General features: G+C 40.1%; 1 protein-coding gene across 3 annotated transcripts; it reads right to left on the bottom strand.

Annotated features, from left to right (window-relative positions):
• Nucleotides 1–1,435: 1,435 nt before the first annotated feature.
• On the bottom strand, nucleotides 1,436–23,060 carry Grsf1 (G-rich RNA sequence binding factor 1). 3 transcript variants are annotated; one of them, XM_070012718.1, is made up of 10 exons: nucleotides 22,671–23,060; nucleotides 20,220–20,376; nucleotides 17,729–17,884; nucleotides 16,944–17,087; nucleotides 15,760–15,895; nucleotides 11,962–12,146; nucleotides 10,664–10,785; nucleotides 8,090–8,225; nucleotides 6,256–6,331; nucleotides 1,436–5,024 (listed from the first exon to the last, which is right to left on the bottom strand). In XM_070012718.1, the coding sequence occupies exons 1-9, from the start codon at nucleotides 22,998–23,000 to the stop codon at nucleotides 6,282–6,284; spliced, it is 1,416 nt and encodes a 471-aa protein (XP_069868819.1). In that variant the 5' UTR covers nucleotides 23,001–23,060; the 3' UTR covers nucleotides 1,436–5,024; nucleotides 6,256–6,281. The 3 variants fall into 3 exon arrangements, with proteins under 3 accessions (XP_069868819.1, XP_069868820.1, XP_069868821.1); XM_070012719.1 differs by lacking the exon at nucleotides 22,671–23,060 and adding an exon at nucleotides 22,182–22,251; XM_070012720.1 differs by lacking the exons at nucleotides 1,436–5,024; nucleotides 22,671–23,060 and adding an exon at nucleotides 22,411–22,532 and having other exon boundaries at nucleotides 6,255–6,331.
• Between the last annotated feature and the right edge of the window lie 713 nt (nucleotides 23,061–23,773).

The following is a 23,773-nucleotide window of genomic DNA, read 5'->3' as shown; positions in this document are numbered from 1 at the left end:
AATAATTCATAGCAACTTTATTCAGGCCCAGCAATTGTTCTGGCATACTCATACAGTGAATTTTACTCAAGGACTAAAGAAAACAAAGGACATTTGGATGAATCTCAAACATGCTGAATGAAAGAATATATATCTTATAAGTCCATTAAATTTTAGAACAGGCAAAACTAATTAAAGGTCTACAAAATCCTAACAGTGGTTGTCTGCAAGGGAAGAAGAGAAGGGATAGGAGAGGTGCAGGAATTTTGACTAGACAAAGTTAGCTTTCTGATGTAATAGAACCATGCCATAGCTTCCTTGAGGGGTTAGATTACAGGGCTGTGACATCTAAACTCATCAAAAGATACATTAACATTTGTGTGTGTGTCTTACTCTAAATTTTCCTTTGAGAAAAAAACCTCTAGTCATGACACGTATGCCAGAAACTTTAGAGCCAAGAATATATGCCTACACCTTCCACATAGAAGACAGTATAATGTGTGGACAGGTACATGAGATAATATGGCCAAACATTACTTACAGAACATAAGTGATGAATAAAAGGCTTAGTGATTATTCAAATTTTACATGTATTTTTTTATTTTAAAAAAATGTCTCAGGAGAATACCTATTTTAGTACACAATTGCAATGTAAAAGATTTGGATCCTGAGTTAAAGAAAAAATTTTTAACTTGAGATTTCAGATAATTGGTTACAAGAAATAGTTTTAGGAAACAATATTTTAAAGTACTTTTTTTAAAAAGATGTACACTGAAATACTTAATAATGAAATAATGCTATTTAAGATTTGCTTTAAAACAGGTAGGTATGATGGCATGCACCTATACACCCAGCTACTTGGGCGGCTGACACACAATCATGTTAGCCCAGGAGTTAGGAGACGGCAAGAAAGTGAAGTTCAACCTCGTCTCTTGCTTTGCTTATTTTTCAGACAGGGTCTTCATAGAATAGACCAGACTGGCCTTGAACTTGTGACCTTCCCACCATAGCCTCCCAAGTACTGGGATTACAGACACGGTTCACTATAGGCAATAGACACTGTCTTTTAAAAAAGAAAATTAGGAAGAGTTAAGACAAAGATTAAAGATGAAACAAAGCTCATCATATATTGACAACTGATTAAATGGGAGGTATATTATGCTCTTTTGTTTTTGTGTTTCCATAATAGTTTTTTTAAGAAAGAGAAAAATGGAAGAGGATAAGACAGTTCACAGAAAAAGAAGTTCAAATGTTCTTAACTATGAAGAAATACCACCTCATAAGATAACTAAATTTGGGAGTAATCTTTTTTAACTTGTCATACTGGCAGAGAACAGACTGCTAATCCACTGTTGGTGAGACTATGGGAAACGGACAATTGCACTGCTAGTGCAAACTATGAAATAACTTTAGATATAAATTTAATTTTAGATATAAATACAAGTGCACGTCACCATTTATCCCACAGAGAAATTCATGTATATACAACATGTTATAAGTTTATACAAGGTAACTCACAGCAAGAATAGAAGCAATTTACATGTTCATCGGGAAGGGACAATTTATATCTCATACATCCACACTATACAATAATTAAAAGAGATTAAAAGAGATTAAAGAGATTAAATGAGAATGAGTATTTCATATACTGATACAAAATAATCTTTAGGTTAAGGGAAAAAATAGAATGGAATTGGAAATTCTAATATTTGCTTATAAATACAGTAAAAATCACTATATGATGACAGAAAATGATGTTAGGGATGCCTGAGAACTGAGTAGCTACAGTGTAGAATGGGAGGGAGCATATTCACTGAATATACATCAAACCCTCTGTTCCTTCAAAAAACAAAATACGGGGTAGGAAGGTGGCTCAGTGGTAGACTGCCTTGTATGCATGAGGTCCTGGGTTCCATTCCTCAGCACCACATAAGCAGAAAAGGCCAGAAGTGGTGCTGTGGCTCAAGTTGTAGAGTGCTAGCTTTGAGCTGAAGAGCTGAGGGACAGCGCCTAGGCCTAGAGTTGAGGCCCCAAGACCACCAAAAATTTTTTTTAAACTAAAAATAATTAAAAAGAACAGCCACTATTCTCTTTATTGTCATATGCTCAAGGACTAAGACAGACTGAATCCTCCCTTATATATCCCCTTTCTAAAACTTAGTAATTAAGTATATGAAAAGGTACTTGAAGACTCTTTATGGAACTAGAAATTAAAACACAAGGCCCCTACTTAGCTAAAATCAAAGCACTGACGGAGAGGGAGGAACAGGGACTCTCATTCACTCATTGCTGGTAGGAATGTAAAATAGTACAGCTACTTGGAAGACAGCAGTTTTCTACAAAAAAAAAAAAAAAAAAAAAAACTTTTTCTATATAGCCCAGCAGCCATACTCCCAAAGAAACTGAAAATATGTCCACATAAAAACCTTCATATAAATGTTCATGGAAGCATTTTCCCCTTCTAGAAATTTCAGAGATTATTTTCTAATCTGCTAGACTTAGAGGAGTACAACAGTCTTACTTTGTCAAAGCCCTCAGAACATGGACCTCTAATAATTTTGGTCCTACCAATTTGAAGTGCTTTTATGTAACTTATGGGAAATTCTTGAAACAGAACATTTTAAATTTTAAAATAAACATTGTGCAGAAGAAAAATTAGTCTCCAAATAAAATTTATTAAGGACAGTTTGTTTAGGGCAGAGGATGCCATAAGGACAGGCTGGCTAACAAGCAAGATCACTGCACACTATGTCACCTATGTGGAAGTCCGTTTCTTAAGCTTCCTCCCCACAGTGTTACAATTTTGAAGAAGCACATATACTCAATCTCCCTTCCCACATGGCAAAAGCTTCAGCCACTAATTATGCAACTCTGCTTTATTTTGTACATTGGATCACAACCTTCAGGAATTTTGTCCTTGGTATTTCTTGTATTCCTTACCAAAATTGTTTTCCCTTGCAGTTCCTCTACTAGGCCATAGCAGAATATGGGTACTCTGACCCCATATCCCAACCCACTACACTTTTAGATAACATTTACAGCAAAGACTGTAAAGATATACAGCCTTCAAATTCAAGAAGGAAATTCCTTGTCACTGCATTCTTCAATAGCAAATCACGACAGTTTTCACAAATTTTGGTATGTAGAAATACATCTTTGGATAGAAATAAATATTAGTCACTTATTCACTAACCTAAATTGTAACAAAAAAACAAGAAGTGAGTAGAATATATATGAGTTCATGTGATGACTTCCCAATAATGGACCTGTTTTGTACGGAGAACTCCACCTGTACTGAGGCAAGAAGATATATCCCTTCGAGCTTACCTAAAACAAAATGTTTTAATGCTTTGGCTCTTTCTCTTCCCAGAAATATGCAATGACACTCATTAACTGAAAATCAAGTACTTACAAATGAATTCTCCCAAACCCCAGTTCCAACAGAAGCTGCAGCTATCTCCCACAACAAATTAATACCAACTGTAAAAGAAAAATGATCCCACCATAACAGATCATATAACTCTGAATATCAGTTCTCATAACTCAGTACATTCAACCACATATGAAACATTTTCATCTAAGTAGTACAAGTGTTAAGCTGACTAAGTCATATTCTAGTAAGATTTTTTAAAAATAAAACTGATACGTATCCATTTCTTATATTAATATACGAGGACTAGATGTAATAAAAAATATATTCAGTTGAGTCACACATTCCAATAATAAATACTTTTATGTAATCTTTAGCCTGAAACAAGCCTTCATTTATTCACTACTTACAGTACAGTGATTTCTTATTTTAGCTGGTAATCAAAGATGGTTTTATATTAAGAGAAGACATAATCTCTCTTCCAGGTATCACTTCTCTGAAATCTCAGAAAATTCAATGTTTAGAACTAGAATTGCATCTTCTGGTGGCAGCTGTCACCCTGAGAACAGGAACAAGGCAAGGAAAGCATACAGGACTTTGATTCTCCTACACAGGTGCACATGAAGTTAAGTTTATTAATGACTACATTTTGAAGCCAGCCATATGTCCAATATTTAAATAACAAGCTGTTTAATATTAAAGCAGAAGGCACTGCCACAGTGTGACAGAAATACAGCTTTGTCCATAACCCTTCATACAAGTATACAGTATTATTTTTTAAGCAAGTCACCTCTACTTGTTCTAAAATATGGGATGTACTACCCACTGGAAAAGCAAATGAGGAGATTAGATTTTTTTTCTTATCTAGAGCTGGTTTAAATTCAAGTGAAGCCATTTATGTTCTTATCAGGCTGTACTGCCTTGACATATCACTTTACACAATTCCTAGTCTAATAAAACACCCTTAAAATTCACCCCAAACCAAAAGGAGGTTACTCAGACAACTTCTGAGACTAGACTTCCTCCTTAAGTAGATAGGCACCAATGTTAAATGCCTTTAGCATAAGGCTTAGAAAGACAAAACTCTAAAAACATAACTGCCAAGTTGCTATATATAAGCACTCAATAACCCATGTTTTTTGGTTTTTTTTTAACATTTTTACCCCTATTTATGCAATCAAATACAGCTAAAACGAAAACTATTTTGTTTAAAGATCTGAAACCTTCTCTTATGTTGGTCTTGGTTATAATAAACCATCATTATACATGAGAAGTTTTATATTGGAGCTCTCAATTCATAGGCAAAAAAAAAAAAACTTTGAAGAAAAAAAAACTTTGAATAGATTAACTTTTGAAATGGGAGGAAAAAGACCTTCAAGTATAGTGCTGAATATATAGTCTTTACAACTGGTAGCAAATACTCAAGAAAAAAAACTTTAATTATGTAAAATAAAGACCATATTTTCTTAATCAGATCCTGGATAGTTTAAATGGAAATTTTGTGGTCTATTTCATAATTTCAAACTATCTTTCTAAACAATCCATCATGAATTTTTCTTATAAGCAATAAATCCAAAATCTAAAAATCCTTTCTCTAGTAGTTGATACCAGTAAACTGGAACTTAATATCCCATGTCCAAGGACGATGTGCAAATGAAATGCTTCTTGCTTCACTCTGAAAATAAGACAAAACAGAAACCGTTCCACATTTACCATTTAAAATTACAAATCCAAAAAATGTTTTTCTAATTTCGTTTAAGTTACTGACAAACAGTTAAAGTACAGAAAATTAGTTGGAGATTGGTATATGTAGCTGGTATGAAGAAAAACTCAGAATTAAGCACAGAATATATTTTACATATGGAGTTGGACAAAATAAATATTTAACATCATGGAATTGCAGGAACTGATATCCAAAAGTAGCCTATAACACATCTATAGGAACAGAATAACCTATTTGCACTCAAAAAACTCATTACAGCTAAATGTCTCAAAATTTGTCGGGGCGAGGAATGTGGTCTAATGGTAGTGCTTGCCTACCATGCATGAAGCACCGGGTTCGATTCCTCAGTACCACATAAAACAGAAAAGGCCCGAAGTGGCGCTGTGGCTCAAATGGTATAGTGCTAGCCTTGAGCAAAAGAAGCTCAAGGACAGTGCCCAGGTCCTGAGTTCAGGACTGGCAAAAAAAAAAAAAGAAATTATCACTACAAGTAAACAAATAATACAATATATTAAAATACAGGAAAGGAACTGTACCTCACCAAGGCATATTTCTAAATATATTTCCAAATATGTCTAAGTTAAGGCTATAAGTCATGTACTTCTTAAGAAAATAAAATCATTTTCATAACTTCTTTGTTTGTCATGAGGTTTGTTTTTGTTTTTTGTTTTTTGTTTTTTTTTTGGTCCAGTCGTGGGGCCTGAACTCTGGGCCTGGGTGCTGTCCCTCAGCTCTTCAGCTCAAGGTTAGTGCTCTACCACTTGAGCCACAGTGCCACTTCCGGCTTTTTTCTTTTGCTTATGTGGTGCTGAGAAATCGAACCCAGGGCCTCATGCATGCAAGTCAAGTGCTCTACCACTGAGCCACCTTCCCAGCCCCTGTCATGAGGTTTGAACTCAGGGCCTGGAGGCTATCTCTGAGCTCTTTTGCTCAATGCTAGTGAGCACTTTGAGCCACAACTCCACTTCCAGTTGATTGGCAGTTAACTGGAGAGAAAAGTCTTACAGACTTTCCTGCCCAGGTTGGCTTCAAACTGTAATCCTCAGATCTCAGCCTCCGGAGTAGCTAGGATTACAGGTATGAACCACCAGCACCTGGCTTTGTAACACTTCTTAATACAAGGGCTGAAAAAGCCTAACTCAAGTGGTAGAAAATACAAGGTACTGAGTTACTGCCAATTTACCTTATTATATGAAGTCCATGGAAGTCTTATTTTCCTTTTGGACATGAATTTAGGAACAGCTCAATATATCTATGCTCTGAAAACAATAGAAAAAAATGGGTTAGTTCTGAAAAGCTGAAATGCAAAAAAAATATTGAACCTACTTTTCTTATTAGTTCAGCCAACAATCCAAATCCTTTGGCCTTTCCCTATTTAAAAGCAAGGCTGAAAGGAGATACAACAAAATAAACAGGACTCGAGAAACAAAGGACCTCCACTCATCTTGTCATATCATTACTAAATGACCCCATGTTGTTGACCACATATATGCTATATATATGAACACATCTGAGGGAAATTAGGAGGAGGACACAGAATCAGAGGGAAAACAGAAACAGGGAAAAAACATACAACAGAGGGGCCCATCAGCTGCACTGGACATTGATGAAATGAACTAAGCAAGTCAAGGGCAGTGATGGGAGTAAGGGAATGAGAGGGAAAGAGGGAACAGCTAACAGCAAAAGGAAAGAAATGTACCTACCACCCAATGTGGAACAAATAGCTGTATTGTCAAAGCTCAGAGAATTCACAAACTTTATAGACCATGATAATGACAATTTGCCTCATGAAAGTTAGAATGTGTTTGTGACTTCAAGTATCACTATCTCACAATACTGTGAAATTTATGTAATCAATCACAATAAAAAATTAAAATTAAAAAAATTTTTAAAATAAAAGCAAGGCTGAGCCAGGCACTGGTGGCTCACACCTATAATCCTAGCCATTCAGGAGGCTGACATCTGAGGATCATAGTTCAAAGCCAGCCCAGGAAGGAAAGACCATGATACTCTTATCTCCAATAAAGTACTAGAAAAAAGCCCAAGTACAGCTCAAGTGGTAGAGCACTAGCCTTATGCAAAAAAGCTTAGATACAGAGCCCAGGCCCTGAGTTCAAGCCCCAGAACTGGCACCAAAAAAAAAAAAGAAAGAAAGAAAAAAATAAAAACAAGGCTGAGTGCAATAGTACACAACTACAGTTCCTGTTACCCATATGCTCAGATGTAATCATTGCTTGAGCCCCTTCCAGCCTCATCAACAAAAGGAGACTTCCATCTCAAAATTCAATAGCCAAGTTCTAGGGGTTCACACCTAGAATCCTCTAGACTTCTATATACAATAAACCAGCAAGAAGCTGGAACTGGAGGTATAGCTCAAGTGGTAGAGCAACAGTCATGAGTGAAAAAGTAGAGCTAGAGTTCAAAGCCGTGAACTCAAACCCCAGTATTAGCAGAAAGCAAATTCAACACAATAAAAATAAAAAACTCTACCACTCTGTGGTAGAGTGCTACCCTCACATGCATGAGGCCTTGGGTTCAATTCCTCAGTATCACATAAGCAGAAACAAGCCGGAAGTGGTGCTGTGGCTCAAGTGGTAGGGCGCTAGCCTTAAGCTGAAGAGCTGAGGGACAGTGCCCAGGCCCAGAGCTCAGCCCCCATGACCAACCAAAAATAAAATAGAAAACTTAGCCAGGTGCCAATGGCTCACACTGGATTCTAGCTACTCAGGAGGCTGAGAACTAAGGATCACAGTTCAAAGCCAGCCCAGGCAGGAAAGTCTGTAAGACTCTTATCTCCAATTAACCAACTAGAGTAAACCTAGAGTGGCGCTGTGCTCAAATGATAGAGTGCTCACCTTGGGCTGAAGACCTCAGGGACAATGCTCAGGCCCAGAGTTCAAGCCCCATCACCAATAAAAAAAAATAAACAAATAACATCTAAAGCAACAGGGAAAGCATTGGTAGTACTTACAAAGACAAACATCTAAAGCAACAAGGAAAGCATGGGTAGTACTTACGAACATGGGAACGATCCTTGAGCATAGCTGCAACAGCATCCTCATGGGTATCAAAGTGCACATCTGCTTCTCCAGTGGCCTTCCCACTGGAGCTGTATTCCATGGTGATTCTTACAGGCTTCAGTGGAGCAAAAAACTAAACAACAAACACAACCAAAGAACATATTAAACTAGGCCAAGACCAGCCACCAGTGGTTCATGCTATAATCCTAGCTACTCAGGAGTCTGAGATCTGATGACCCAGGTATGGAGCCCAGACAGGAAAATCCATGAAACAAAAAAGCCAGAAGTGGAGATGTGGCTCAAGTGGTAGAGATAGCCTTAAGCAAAAAGTGCTCAGTGACAGCATTCAGACCCTGACTTCAATCTCCATGACTGACAATAATAAGAATCCAGCAAGGAAGGATAAAGCAAGCCTATAATTACAGCTATTCAGGAGTAGGAACCAGGAGTGAGTTGACTGTTAGCCTGGGAAAAGTTAGCAAAACCCAATCTCAAAACGTGAGAGAAAGAGAAAGAGAGAGAGAGAGAGAGAGAGAGAGAGAGAGAGAGAGAGAGAGAGAGAGAGAGAGAGAGAATTTAAGAAGTTTAGCTTAAGTGGAAGAGCACTTGCCTAGCATGCTCAAGATCCTATGTTCAACCCAGTTAAAAAAAAAAAAAAAAAAAGAAACAAGTCTGGAAAAAATGGTAACTCTGAGGCTTCACTAACTAAAGATTCTATGACTGAATCTATAGTTTATCTAGTACAGAGTCAAGGGCTTCATATTTTTCCCTTTTTAAAAATTTTACGAAGTATCTATTACAAAATAAGATTTATGTACCCAATATTCAATAGTGTACTGTGTTGCCAAGCTGTAATGCTCAACAGATTAGGTGTACTGAACACATTTCCAACCTCTGATGGGATTATCAGGGCATAATCACATAGTTCAGAAAAGAAACACTGATTTACACCTTTGCTGTGATCATGTACCTAAGTGTTTTTCTGTTTTTTTTTTTCAATTAATTTTATTTTTCTGGCATATATTAAGGGGTTTCATTATGCTAGTTTCATAATTTTTTTTCCTAAGGTTAAAAAATGAATGTTGATGGGCAAGGTTAGTGACAAACAGCACTCTGAAGACCAAGGTCAGAGAACAATGAATTCAAAGACAACATGGCTACACAGCAAAATTCTGCCTTAAAAAAAAAAAAAATCAAGCTGGGCGCTGGTGGCTCACACCTGTAATGCTAGCTACTCAGGAGGCTGAGATCTGAGGATCACGGTTCAAAGCCAGTCCTGAGGATCACGGTTCAAAGCCAGTCCAGGCAATAAACCACTAGAAAACTGGAGGTGGCGCTGTGGATTAAGCGGTACAGTACTCACCTTGAGCTGAAGAGCTCAGGGATAGTGCCCAGGCCCAGTTCAAGCCCCATGACCAACCAAAAAAAAAAATCAAACCCATGTACAATGGGTTGAATCAATTTATTCTAGACTTCTTTGCTCTGGTGACTAAATCTATGCCATATTATTTTGTATCTACAAATCCTCTTGTCTGGCATTGGTGGTTCATGCCTGTAATTCTAGTTACTCAGGAGACTGAGATAAGGGATTGTGGGTCAAAGCCAGCACAGGCAGTAAAGTCCCTAAGACTCTGGAAGAGAATCAAGGCTAATGCTCAAAGCACTAGCCTTGAGCAAAAGAGCTCCGGGACATGCCTAGGCCCCTAGTTCAAGCCCCATGACCAACAAAACAAAAAGAAAAAAATGATGCTATCTGTTTGACTGTTTTCAGTTTAAAGTTAGTAAAAAGCCAACTTTAAGTGACAGTCTATGCTGCCAACACTAGATTTAAACACCCAAGTACAAGTAATCCTCCAGCCTCAACATCCTATTTGCTGGGAGTGTAGGTGCACTCACTGTGCCTAACTATACCATACTTTTCAGGTATAGAAATGATGAGGGGGATGCTATCTTACTGCCCAAAGACTAATACATTTCCTCTCCTCCTTTCCCAAATGAATGCAAGTTCAATTTTAGGTTTTTATGTTGTTGTTGTTGTTTGGGGGGGTAGGTTTGGAGTTTGTTGTTGTTGTTATTGTTGTTTTTTTTGCCAGTCCTGGGCTTGAACTCAGGGCCTGGGCACTGTTCCTGAGCTTCTTTTGCTCAACACTAGCACTCTACCACTTGAGCCACAGCATCACTTCTGGCCTTTTCTGTGTACGTGGTACTAAGGAATTGAACCCAGAGCTTCATGCATGCCAGGCAAGACTCTACCACTGAGCCACATTCTCAGCCTTGATTTTTGTTTTTGTTGGCCAGTTCTGGGACTTGAACTCTGGGCCTGGACACTGTCCCTGAGCTTTTGTGCCCAAGGCTAGTGCTCTACCACTTGAGCTCCAGCTCCAGCTTTTTTTTGGTAGTTTTAGTGGAGATAAGAGTCTCACAGACTTTCCTACTTGGGCTGGCTTTGAACTATGATCCTCACAGCTCAGCCTTCTGAGTAGCGAGGAATACAGGCATCAGCCACCAGCACCTGGCCAATTTTAGATTTTTGTCCAACTTTACTGACTTGGATATCTTACTGCCACACACATTTATAATGTCCTGTGCATTGGCTTGGAAAGGCAATCCTCTCATGTGGACAAAATGCACTGAAGGCGTAGTTCCAAAATCCACAGCCTCTGGAAGCTTTTCTGACATCTCTTTTGGCAATTCTGAGAGGTGGAACAAAAACATTGTTAAAGAAATAAAAGCTTCAAATCTATGAACATAATATAATCAGATATGACCTTAAGTCAAAAACCTTCAACTCTCCTTGAACCAGTACCGAATTTCAACTCCCCTGGCTTAACAAGTATTATGTGAACACCCACACACATTCAGTGCCTCACAACATTACCAAATCAAAAACTTATCTTTTTGCAACAAGAGGGAAAGTTAAATGGTCTTGAATTAAAACTATAAAGCAGGGATGGGAAGGTGGCTCAGTGGTAGAGTGCTTGCCTTGCATGCATGAGGCCCTGGATTCCATTCGTCAGCACCACAGAAACAGAAAAGCCGGGAGTGGCTCTGTGGCTCAAGTGGTAGAGTGTTAGCCTTGAGCTGAAGAGCTCAGGGACAGTGCCCAGGCCCAGAGTTCAGGCCCCATGACCGACAAAAAAAAAAAACTATAAAGCAAGGGAAACTTTCTAAACTATTACTGGAACAAACAACAAAACAAAAGCCACAACTTGGATAATGGGAAATCCCCATAGTACTATTTTTAAAGGTATTTATGCAATTTCAAAGATCCTAAATGTTGCTCTGGAATTAGGAAACAGAGAAAACATTAATTCAGAAACAAATCTTTAGCCAGTATTCTGGCTCTGTATTGAAATGCTTCCCTACTTATTTTCAATGGTGATTTTATTTCCTTTTTTTTCCCCTACCTTTTTAATGTAGAAAAAATTTAAAAGCCTAACATGTTGATGCAAATGGCTGCCTATAATCCTAGTTACTGAAGAGGCTGAAAACTGAAAATTGTAGTTCAAAGCCAGCCCAGAGAGGAAAGTCCATGAGACTCTTATCTCCAATTAACCAGCAAAAGGCCAGAAGTGAAGCTGTAGCTCAAATGGTAGAACACAAGCCTTAAGCAAAAAGTTCACGTCTAAGCCCTAAGTTCAAGCCCCAGCTTCAGCACAAACAAAAAACCAAATACCTAACAGAATAGCTAAGCCCTTCTTCAAATACAATCATTCCATGTACATTCTATACTCAAAGACATAAAATACTTCCCAATTCTTTTGTCCTGCAATCTCAGTTTCAGAAAACATGACAACACAAAAAGTTGACCACCACCAAAAATATACAAGGTATATGCCAAGGGATATTGAGAAGAGGCAAGACCTTACCTATCTCCTTCTCACTTTCAAAGGCTGTCACGGGTCGCATATCCTCATTTACTTCATGCTCTTCAAATACCATTTCTGGCTCAGTTATGTACTTAGTAGTAGGAGAAGATGCCATTTTCTTTCCCTTATGAGAGCCAACATGCGTTCGAACTTCATTCCTTCTGCTTGGAAATATCTCTATGTATCTGTCAAAGCAAAAATGACTAGGCACAATTGTTGCTAGGTAACTTTACACTGAACTCTTCAAAAATAATCAGGTATATATTGTTTTAAAATAACCAGGTATTTATATCCACAGCTTATGAAACCCAAAAATAACAGGTAGTAGGAAAATTAAAATTGGACATAGATTTAAAGACATGAAAGAGTACTCTCAACAGATCAATAAATTAATCTTTTTTGCCTTAAGGCTTTACCTCAGGTAAGTTTGCTTAACACATTTTTTTTGACAGTACTAGGGTTTGAACTCAAGGCCTTGAGTTTACTGAGCTTGTTGCTCAGCTGGTGCTCTAAGTCATGCCTCAAGCCCAGTTTTTTGCCAGTTATTTTGGAGATGGAGTCTCTTAGACTTTTCTGTCTGGACTGGCAACAAATTTCAATCCTGACAATCTCAGTCCCTTGAGTAGCTAGGATGATAGGTATGAGCTACAGGTATCCAATCTATTTTATGCATATATACTTTCAACAATATTTTTTATTGTTTTGCTTCAAAAAAACAACTATGCTAATGTTAATTGTGGGTATAACATTCTAGTAACACAGTTGTGTTGTTTGTCCTCAAGATTTTCTGTTTCAAATAAAGTCCCTAGAGTGACTGTACTGGGAGGTTCTGAGGAACCTTAAGAGATGGGTCTTACCATGGGAAAGAAATATTCATCTCTTGAAATCAGCACAGGCCAGTAAATTCTCACTCTGATCTCTGAGACACTCTGCTTTCAGTTCTATACTATGCTTTTTTTTTTGTTTGTACCAGGGTTTAAACTCAAAAGTTTGTTCCAGCTTCTTGTTTTCTGGCACACTACCAGTTCTGCCATGCCTCCAGCTCAGCCCTTTTTTGCTGGCTACATTTCTGTAGTTGGAGTCTCATGGGTTTTTCTGCCAGATCTCAGCCCACTGAGTAGCTAGGATTACAGACTTGAGGCAATTTTTGTTTTTTGTTTTTTTTTGGTTAGTTGTGGGGTTTGAACTCTGGGCCTGGGCACTGTCCCTGCGCTCTTCACCTTAAGGCGAGCACTCTTACTGCTTGAGCCACAGCACCACTTTTGCTTTTCTAGTGGTTTATTAGAGATAAAAGTCTCACAGACTTTCCTGCCGAGGCTGGCTTTGAACCGCAATCCTCAGATCTCAGCCTCCTGAGTAGCCAGGATTACAGGCGTGAGCCACCGGCGCCCGGTTTACCTGAGGCAATTTTGCCCAGCCCTGAGATGTGATTTTTATTCCCATGCTCGAAACCTGCATTTTGCCAAACTCTGCACCACATTGTCTGGACTTTCAAAAATAAATCAATTTCTTCATAAATAGCCTGGCCCAAGCATTGTTACACCAAAATAAATAAATACAGATTAATATGGTTAATTAACATTCTTTCGAAGATTTGCATACATTGTAAGTGTGACTCCAGTCTGGGCTACACAGTGAGACCCTGCCTCAAAAACAAAAAAAAACTAAGTTTTAATTCTAACTAACTTGTCAAGATACTGTAGTGGCAGTGGGACTATTTATCAAACCCAAGCTTCTTTTTCTCATTACTAGTTTTCCAAAGGTGATTAAGTGTGAGCTGTAAAAATCATCCATATTGGGCTGGGAAGGTGGCTCAGTGGTAGAGTGCTTGAGTTGCATGCATGAGGCCCTGGGTTCCATTCCTCAGCACCATAAGCAGAAAAAAAGCCAGAAGTGGCACTGTGGCTCAAGTGGTAGAGTGCTAGCTGAAGAGCTGAGGGACAGCGCCCAGGCCCAGAGTTCAAGCCCCACGACTGGCAAAAAAAAATAAAAAAATAAAAAATCATCCATATTTACAAACCTTAAAAAGATCAAAGCTCCATACAGAGTACTTTGCCTACCATGCAAGGCTCAAAATTCAATCTCCCAAACCCCAAAGGGAAGAGGGGGAATAAATGCTAATGAGCACTACTTCTTTAAAAACATGTTTGAGTACAGGGGAGTGGTGGTACCTATAATCCTGGCACTAGGGAGGCAAAGGCAGAAATATTACAAATTGGAGGCCAGCCTGCACTGCAATCCTGTAAGCAGATGCTGCTGAAATACATTAGTTTTAGAATGGTTTGCTTGTTTTTGTTGTTTTTAATTCCAAAGGAACTGAGTAAAAAAGATTGAAAGTGACAAAAACAATAATTTAAAATAGGACCACTTTTTCTCTTATCTCCCAAATTGAGATCAAGACATGAATCACCTACATCATAATGTGCATTGTAATTCGAACAGGAGACACAGTGTAAGACAACTGACCCAATTCTCCCAAAGCCAACTGTATTTAAGAAGAGAGAAAACAAGAAAACAAAGGAGAAATGCTCTAGTTTAATAGGATTAGAGACATATCAAATGGAAAATGTGGTTTGTCTAGATTCTCATTCAATAAACCAACTACTAAACAGCCATTTTTGGTATACTTAAGAAAATGTGGCTAAGCCGGGCGCCGGTGGCTCACGCCTGTAATCCTAGCTACTCGGTGGCTCATGCCTGTAATCCTAGCTACTCAGGAGGCTGAGATCTGAGGATCATGGTTCAAAGTCAGCCCGAGCAGGAGAGACCGTGAGACTCCTATCTCCAATAAACCACCAGAAAACCGGAAGTGTCGCTGTAGCTCAAGTGGTAGAGCGCTAGCCTTGAGCTGAAGAGCTGAGGGACAGCGCCCAGGCCCAGAGTTCAAGCCCCACCACCGACAAAAAAAAAAAACAAAAAAACAAGAAAATGTGGCTATAAGTTTACTAGATAATAAAAATATTGTTAACTTTAGTAGATGTGATAACATTTTGACTATGTAAGATAATGTATTCTTTTAGATACATACAGGGCCAGGGATCAGTGGCTAATTTATAATCCTAGCTATTCAAGAGGCTGAGATATAAGGATGGAGGTTTGAAGCCAGCCCAGGCAGACAAATCTAAGAGATCCTTTTATTTTTTTGGTAGGTCGTGGGGCTTGAACTCTAGTCTTGGGCGCTGTCCCTGCACTTTTCAGCTCAAAGCGAGCACTCTACCACTTGAGCCACAGCGCCACTTCCGGATTTCGAGTGGTTAATTGGAGATAAGAGTCTCACAGACTTTTCTGCCCCAGCTGGCTTTGAACTGTGATCCTCAAATTTCAGCCTCCTGAGTAGCTAGGATTACAGGCGTAAGCCAGCTGCGCCCAGCTTCTAAGAGATTCTTATCTCCAATTAACCAGCAAAAAGTCAGAAAGGATGGTATGGCTCAAGTGGTAGAACACTAGTCATGAGTGAAAAAAGCCAAGTAAGAGGTCTAAAACCTCGAGTTCGAGCCCTAGTACTAACAACAACAACAACAAAAATACATACAAAATTGGGAAATAGCACAAGTGGTAGAGCACCTGCCTAGCCATGCAAAGATCCAAGTACTGCTCCCTCTTAAAAGGCACATACAGAAAAAAAAAAAAGAAATATAAAATGTTAATTTATTAATCCAAGTGTTAGGCAATTGGGGGCTTAGTATACATTTTCTCTACTTTCCTATGTTTGGATAATTTTCCAGTCTTATTACAATGCATGCATCAAGTTGACCTGAAGTGTAATACCCTGCCATCACTAGTATCTGCTTCACTCACCGGTTACCAATTTCTTCCCTGTGTTTCAAAAGAGCTTGGCTGGCCATTTCTGGTTCTTCAAACTGTACATAGGCTTCCCCTGTTTTCCTTCTCCCTCTATAGTCCATTACAAAAGTAATGTCTACTATATTCAGTCCTAGGATGAAAAAAATTATTACAAATTTGTGCTGCTCATAGGAGGTTTGAAATTAACACATTCACTCATGTACTAATAAAATTTGTATGCTGTTTGGCCAATTCCAAAGCTAGACCCATGCTTAAAAGAGGAGACAGCTTTTAGGCAGCCAAAAATTAGCAACACTTTCTACTTGGGATTTCCAGGATGTTTAGAGTCCATACAACTCTTTCTCTCGAGGTTTTATTTTGTCCAGGGTATTTTGTTTTGTTTTATTACCCATTATAATACTGTTTCAGGGACAACAGGCATTTAGACTAACATTATTACTATTAGTGCATATTTGGCTAGGGACCCATGACATATAGTATAGTCCTAGCTACTCAAGAGGCCAAGACCTAGAGAATCTCAATAAAAGCCAGCCCAAGCAGAAATGTCTGTAATACTCTATCTCCAAACCAACAAAAAGCAAGGCCAGAGGTATGGCTCAAGTCATAGAAAACCAGCATAAGCAAGAAAAGCAGAGCAATAGCTGGAAGCCCTGAGTTCAAGCCCCAGTACCAGTACAAAAGGAAAAAAAAAAAGGTGTTTATTTCACAGCTAGCAATTGAGTAATACTGTGGAGGGTGGGGGAAGACTTCAACTCAGAGACTGGATGCTGTCACTGAGCAGGCTTTTTTGTTTTGCTCAAGGCTAATGCTCTATCACTTGAGCCACATCTCGACGTCCAGTTTTTGGTGGTTACTTGGAGATAAGTCTCACAGACTTTCCTGACCAGGGTGGCTTTGAACCATGATCCCCAGATTTCAGCCTCCTGAGTTGCTAGGATTAAGACAGGTGTGAGCCACTGGCACCCGGCCTAGTATTTTTAAATCATACACACTGTCCTAGAAAAATATGGCCACTATTCTAAAAAGCTGTATTTTTCAGCAGTTAAAACCTTATGAGTTATTTTGAATCGGACATCCCAAGGTTTACTTGAAAGACCAAAACATTTCTAAGGTATAAAAGGAAGAGATAATAAACTGGGAGATGGATATTAGACCCTAAATATCAAATAACAAAGCACCTGCAAAGAAGTCTACAATGTCTTTTTCATTGCAACTGTAAGGAAGTCCTCTCAAACGAACCACGCCGTCATTTACTGCAGGTGATGATTTGACCTGCAGGCTCTTCATTAAGGCATCTACATCTTCATTATTTATCTCATAGACTACAAAGGAAAGCACATAACAGATGTAAAATTTACATTACAAAAGAAGAAAGAATTTTAAAGATTCAAATATATTATACCATGGGTAATATTATCCAAGAATTTGAACACTAGTAGCTCTAATCTATATACTCTTCTCTCAAGAAAATACCAAATAACATCTATTTAATAAGTATGAGTGTTACATACAACCCATTTAATCCTCACAACTTTTAAGATAAACTTAGTCATTACGATTTATAGGTAAGAAACAGGTCAGGCACATGTGGTTCATAGCTATGATCCTAGTTACACAGGAGGCTAAGATTTGAAGACAGGGATTCAGAGCCAGCCCAGGCAGAAAAATCAGTGAGACCTTTATTTCCAATTAACTAGCAAAAAAAAAAAAAAAAAACAAAGAGGAGCTCTGGCTCAAGTGGTAAAGTGCCAACCTTGAATACGTCAATCAAGGTCTCAAAGCCCTGAGTTCAAACCCCAGTACCAGCACTAAAAATAAAAATAAAACATTATCTCTGTGTCTCATCTCTCACAAATCATACAATGTTATTACAACTACCTTACTATTGTTAAAAATCAAATAAAAACTGCCTTGATATAAAATCTAATGTAACATCTCAAAAAGCCAGACTAATTTTACATACCTTCCACATACCGCTGGCCCATGTACATCCGGTGCTTTTCTAAGGCTTTCTGCACATCCTGCTCTGACTCCATTTCAATTAAGGCATCTCCCCTTCGCTTCCCATCTCTGTTTAAGAGGAAATGTATTCCATTCTCACTATTTCGGATTCTGCAGTCTAAAGGCATATGAATAAAGTCAATCAAAAACAAATCAAACTCATAGCTCAATTATGCAAGTCACTAGATTACAATTTTCCAACAATGCAGGAACTAAAATGTTTATCACACATGAGTGAAAGGAGACTCAACAGTGGGAAGCAGTGGGAGATAAAAAGATTATAACGGGGCTGGGAAGATGGCTCAGTGGTAGAGCGCTTGCCTTGCATGCCTGAGGCCCTGGGTTCGATTCCTCAGCACCACATAAGCAAAAAGAAAAAAGCTGGAAGTGGTGCTGTGGCTCATGTGGTAGAGCACTAGCCTTGAGCTGAAGAGCTGAGGGACAGTGCCCAGGCCCAGAGTTCAGGCCCCACAACCGGACCCAAAAATAAATTAAAAAAAAAAAAAAAAGATTATAACGATAATCAAAGTACATTGTATGTGTACATATATGTATGAAAACACCATAACAAAACCTGCTAATAACTTTAAAAAGTGGGGGGACAAAGGCAGGGAGTTAAGAATAATATAGATAGCTGAGTCTGATTCAGAATACATTATCAAAACGTGTAAATATCACAATGCCTTTGTATAATTACTTTATACTAATAAAAAGAATTGTCTATCATTCTTTTTACACAAATTCCTAGTTACTGAAGTCATCCAAACACTAATGAGGTGATCGTATCTAAAATATTCCTAGTATAATACACAAGCAAACTTTAGGACAGATGCTTATCCCAACCATTAAACCGCAAGTCAAACTAGGCTCAATACAAAGTGAATTTGTCCAACCCAATGTTCCAACATCAGTTTCAAATGACTTAACAAAATGAAGTATGGTTGAACTTATTCCTAAATTTAAAATCATATTCTTAAAATAGCTCCTATACAAAAAACTTTGCTGATGGGTGAGGTGGCTCAGCCTGTACTCCTAGCTACTCAGGAGGCAAGAGATTAGAGGATTAAGGTTAAATACTAGCCTGGAGTACTATAAAAGTTCAAGAATTTCTATCAGGACTGGGAAGGTGGCCAGTGGTAGAGCACTTGCCTTGCATGCATGAGACCCTGGGTTCGATTCCTCAGCACCACATAAGAAAAAAGAAAAAAGCCGGAAGTAGCACTGTGGCTCAAGTGGTACAGCGCTAGCCTTGGGCTGAAGAGCTGAGGGACAGCGCCCAAGCCCAGAGTTCAGCCCCAAGACCAGACCCCCCCCCCCAAAAAAGAATTTCTATCAAATCAAAGGCTGGGCACAGTGGTACATGTTTTGTTATCCCATCTTTGGGGGAAGCACAAATATGAGGATTGAAGCCTAAGGACACTAAGGATACTTAGGCTTCAATTAAGATCCTCCCTCAAAACTAGCCAACACAAAATGGAGGAGGCATGGCTCAAGTGGTAGAGCACCTGCCTAGCAAGATAGAGACCGTGAATTCAATCCCCAGTACTACCAAAAAAAAGTTTGCTGCAATAATTTAATTTTTCTCTCTTTTCATTACGTGACATGTCTATATTGTGTATTTCTTATAATGCAAGTCAAAGACATAAACTGCAAATGGCTTTACACAATGCTTAACTCACACTGTGAGTTAATATACACATATACTGTGTATATTTAAGGCACCCACTCAGTTGTATCCTTTAAAAACCTTTAAAGAGGAAAATTTAAATATCATAGACAAAAGCCAGGTTCTGGCTGCTCATGTCTATAAATCCTAGCTACTCAGGATGATGAGATCTGAGGACTGAAGTCCGAAATCAGCCTAGGTAGGAAAGTCCTTGACAGTCTTATCTCCAATTAATCGCCAAAAGGCTAGAAAGTTGAGTTGTGGCTCAAGTAGTACAGCAATAGCCTTGAACAGAAAAAAGGTCATAGACAGTACCCCGGCCCTGAGTTCAAGCCTCACAGCCAGCACCAAAAAAGAAGAAAAAGAGAAAAACAGAAAGAAAAAAAAAAAACCACATCACAAATACAAAAACTAAAAGATTAACCACAATATTATTTATTTGTGCAAGTAATCTTTCATTCTAAATGTGTAGATTACATAGACACTATCTTAATTCCTTATTTCCACTAATAGTAAGTTTGAATTTTTCTTATGCATGCATTAAAACTTCAGAGAAAATTGACTTCATATCCTGCATTTTACATTAATTTTGTTATATTCAATCTTTAAATCTATATGTACATGTATGTACATGTATGTACAGGTCATATGTCACATGGTATGAATATATAACTAACCAAAATGAGATAATTCTAACCATCAAAAATGGTACCTCCTTAATTTCAGTTTCACAGAACTACCTTTCACTCATATGAAATTATATATTTAAAACACAAGTAATATATACCTGAGAAAAAGTTAAGTACATCTTCCACAGTGCATGACCAAGGCAATCCTTGAGCTCGAATGAGATAAACATCATCCACTTCCTCCCCTAACTTAGATGAGCTCAATTCGTACTCAGGCAGTGGTGGAAGGTCTTCCAGATAGGTAGTTTTGGATTCCTTTCAAGAAAAAAAGTAATGTAAAAATACTTTTTGACCATTTACTCAGAAAATGTTTATTTCTACAAATAAATGCTTTAGATGTTCTATTATTTCAGAATTGAAAAAAAAACTTCATAGCTAACATGTCATATTTTGGCATAAATTGAATATACTAACGCAAGTAAGCATAATGTAGCAGTTTGGCAGACATAAATTTTACTGAGCTTATTTTTAAATTCATCAACTCCAAATTTTACCTAATAATGACTTTTTTGTTTATTACAGGGCCCTGCTCCATAGCCCAACCATCCTCCTCGCCTCAGCTTCAATAATCCTGGAAATAAGTATTTTAGTTAAGGCAATACAAGAAGGGTCCTTACAACTTAATAAATGAGTGCATGCTACCCAAATTGCACTACCATACTAAATCCCCATCCCAAAGAGCTTAGTCTCTTCAATGAGTATGCAAGCCAATATATTGCAAGGGCTATAATTAAGATACCCAAAATACTATAGGAATCTAAAACAGAACACTAACAGAAAAAGAATCAATACATGACATGAGATGAGCTCTGAAGGAAAATAAAGCCATTCCAGAAGTAAGGGGAGGGCTGGGAATATGGCTCAGTGGTAGCATGTTATCCTTGAGCAAAAGAAGTTCAGGAACAGTGCCCAAGCCCTGCATTCAAGCCCAGGACTGGCAAAAAAATAAATTTAAAGAAAAAAAGAAGTGAGGGGAAAAGGCAGTATGAACAAAGGCATAGTTTAAAAACGGTAATTAATCCTACTTTTCTTCAAAATAAAAACAAGAGCCAAAGATGATGACTGGCAAAAGGAACTTGGTACCACATAGCAGGAAGGTCTTAAGTGTGGGATTCAATGTGTGTCCTTAACTTGGTAGGCAAAAGGAAGTTAATAAAATGCACTAATGAGTGGGAAAATCAACAAGGCATCAGGAGGCCTTGGAAAGATCAATCTGTCAGACTAACTAAACGAGGGAAACATAAAAAGTCAATGGCCTCAGTGTGAGGTTAACAGGAGCCTGAGATGTACCTAGAGTACTCTATTTTATGACTAAGCCAAAATGGTAATGCAGTAAGTAGTAAGAGTCCAACAAGCACTACATCCATAGCCTGAGAAAACAAGGCTCTAGTACTTAAAATATGCAGGACTAAGGATAGACTATCTGTGCTCTATTCACGTGTTCATACAGAACTGTCATTTTAAGGACTCAAGGATGAATGCAAGCACAATGTCTAATACTTCCTGGATAACTGAATAGGTCTTGTGAATTTGGGGGGGGGGAGGGGAACCAGTCGTTCGTTTTAAAGCAACTTTCCTCATTTTCCCAGATTCTGTAAGCATCACAAGCTTTTGACAGAGAAGGACAGCAGAGAGGTATTGGGCCAGGATTCAAATCAATTAGCTCAGCTACTGGCAAGACAGAAACCCTGCTGATTAACCTTCCCGTTTCCACAAATTCAAGGAGAAGCACAAATTGAATAAAATAAAATAAATAAACAAACACGACCCATCAGGGGAAGTGAGGCATGGAAAAGTGAGCAGACACTTCCCAGGTGCCACGTAACAAGCAGAGGATGCATCCCATGCAAAGGCACAAAACATTTGCAACCTGAGCTCTTAACACGTCTTTAGAATATATATATATGGAAAGTAACAGAAAATCACAGTGACAACTGAGGCCCCCAAATCGTTGCCCCCCACCCCGAACGCCCCCACGCCACACACCTCCTCCCCCAACATCCAATAGCCGCCCCAACTAATCTCACAACCGGCGGCGACCCGATCCTGAAGAACCTTACGTCGAAGGCAGTGGAGGTGCAAAGGTGACCTTCAGTCATCTGGGGTAACCCGCCTTTCCCGAGGACCCGAGCCCCGGCGCGCGGGGGCGAGCCCGCGCCGCCGCGTGCGTGACCCGGGCCGCCGGGCCTAGCGCCGCGGCTGCCCGGGGAACTCCCCCACCCTCCCACCCGCGGGTGCAGAGCGAGAGGGATGCGGGGCGGGGGGCGTCCGCAACCCCGCAAAACCTACCATGGGCCCGGCGGCAAACAAGGCCTCAACATTCACCCCAGCCACACTTACACTGCCGACCCAACTGGACAGGGGAAGAACAAAACCAGGAGAGAACCCGAGGCCTTGAGACCGCGTCCCCGGTCCCCGTGTCCAATGGGAGGACGGAGGGAGGCGGGTGTGCGGCGCGGGTGGCCGATCCTCGGGCGCGCGCACGCGCGCGCGACGCACGCGGAGGGACACGCACCCGAGGAGGGTCCCCCGACGCGGCGCCCACGTACCTGGCAATAACCCCGCGCCGGGCCCGCGGCCGCGGCCAGCGCCTGCGGCAGCAGAGGGGCGCGCAGGGCCGCGTAGGAGGCGGCCGCCGGCGGAGGGCCCGCCAGCCTCCCGGCGGGCGCAGGCCCCGAGTGAAGGCCTCGCGTCTGGGAGGCGGCGGCCGCGGCGGCCCCGAGCAGCAGCAGCAGGCGGCGCCGGCCCGACACGCCCGAGGGGAAGGAGCCGGCCGCCGAGTAAAAGGGTAGACACGCGGCGCCCGTGCGCCGGCAGCTGCTGCAGTTACAGCCGCAGCCCCGGAGCAGCGCCCCGAGGACCCAGCGCGTCCCGGCCATGGACTCCGAAGGCGACTCGGGGCCTGAAAGCGGCGACTGCCGCGGCCGCGCGGGCGCTGGGGAAGCGGAATCCGGGGCCGTGGAGCTGGGACCGGCACATGCGCCGCGGGCGCGGGGGCAGCGGAGCGCGCGCAGCCCCTCCCTGGCCACGCCCCCGGGGCGGGGCCTGGGCGGAGCTGTCAGAGGGGGAGAGGGGGACGGGCGGGGCGAAGGACCCGGGTCAGGTAGGAACTTTTGCTATCTTGCTTTGTTTTACAGTGCAATTCTTGCTTCGTGAGGATAGTGCGTGTTACAAAAGATTCACCCTTCCCTCATGGTTCCTGGTAGTCCCAAGTGCACAGGTGTGTGCACTTTTCCTCCTGTGGCCAGAACCTGTCAGAGACCAGCATAATAAAGATAAAGGCTAAGGGAAATAGTTTATTAGAAAAAAAAAATCTCGGAGGAAACATTGTGAAGATTTAATTTTTATATCAATAACCACCTTGAACCAAAAACTCAGGGTCAGCGCCTAGGCCCTGAGTTCAAAAAAAAAAAATTTAAAAATAAACTAAGTTAAAAAGTCAAGGTTCTTCAGAAATGGAGCTGTGACTCAAATGGTAGAGCAGTAGACTTGAGCAAAGAAGCTCAGGGACAGTGCCCCGGGCCTGAGTTCAAGCCCCAGGGCCGGTACAAAATATATATACATAAAATGAAATAAAAACCCAAATAGTTTTAAAAATGGTAAAAAGTCAGTCTTCTTCCTACACCTGAAGAACTTTAAAAAAATCACAAAA

The sequence above is a fragment of the Dipodomys merriami genome, unplaced genomic scaffold (genome assembly GCF_024711535.1).
Source record: "Dipodomys merriami isolate MVZ:Mamm:240054 unplaced genomic scaffold, mDipMer1.0.p SCAF_9, whole genome shotgun sequence".
Classification (NCBI taxonomy): domain Eukaryota; kingdom Metazoa; phylum Chordata; class Mammalia; order Rodentia; family Heteromyidae; genus Dipodomys; species Dipodomys merriami.
The sequence above is the reverse complement of the archived record's forward strand: the minus strand, read 5'-3'. Positions and strand labels throughout refer to the sequence as shown.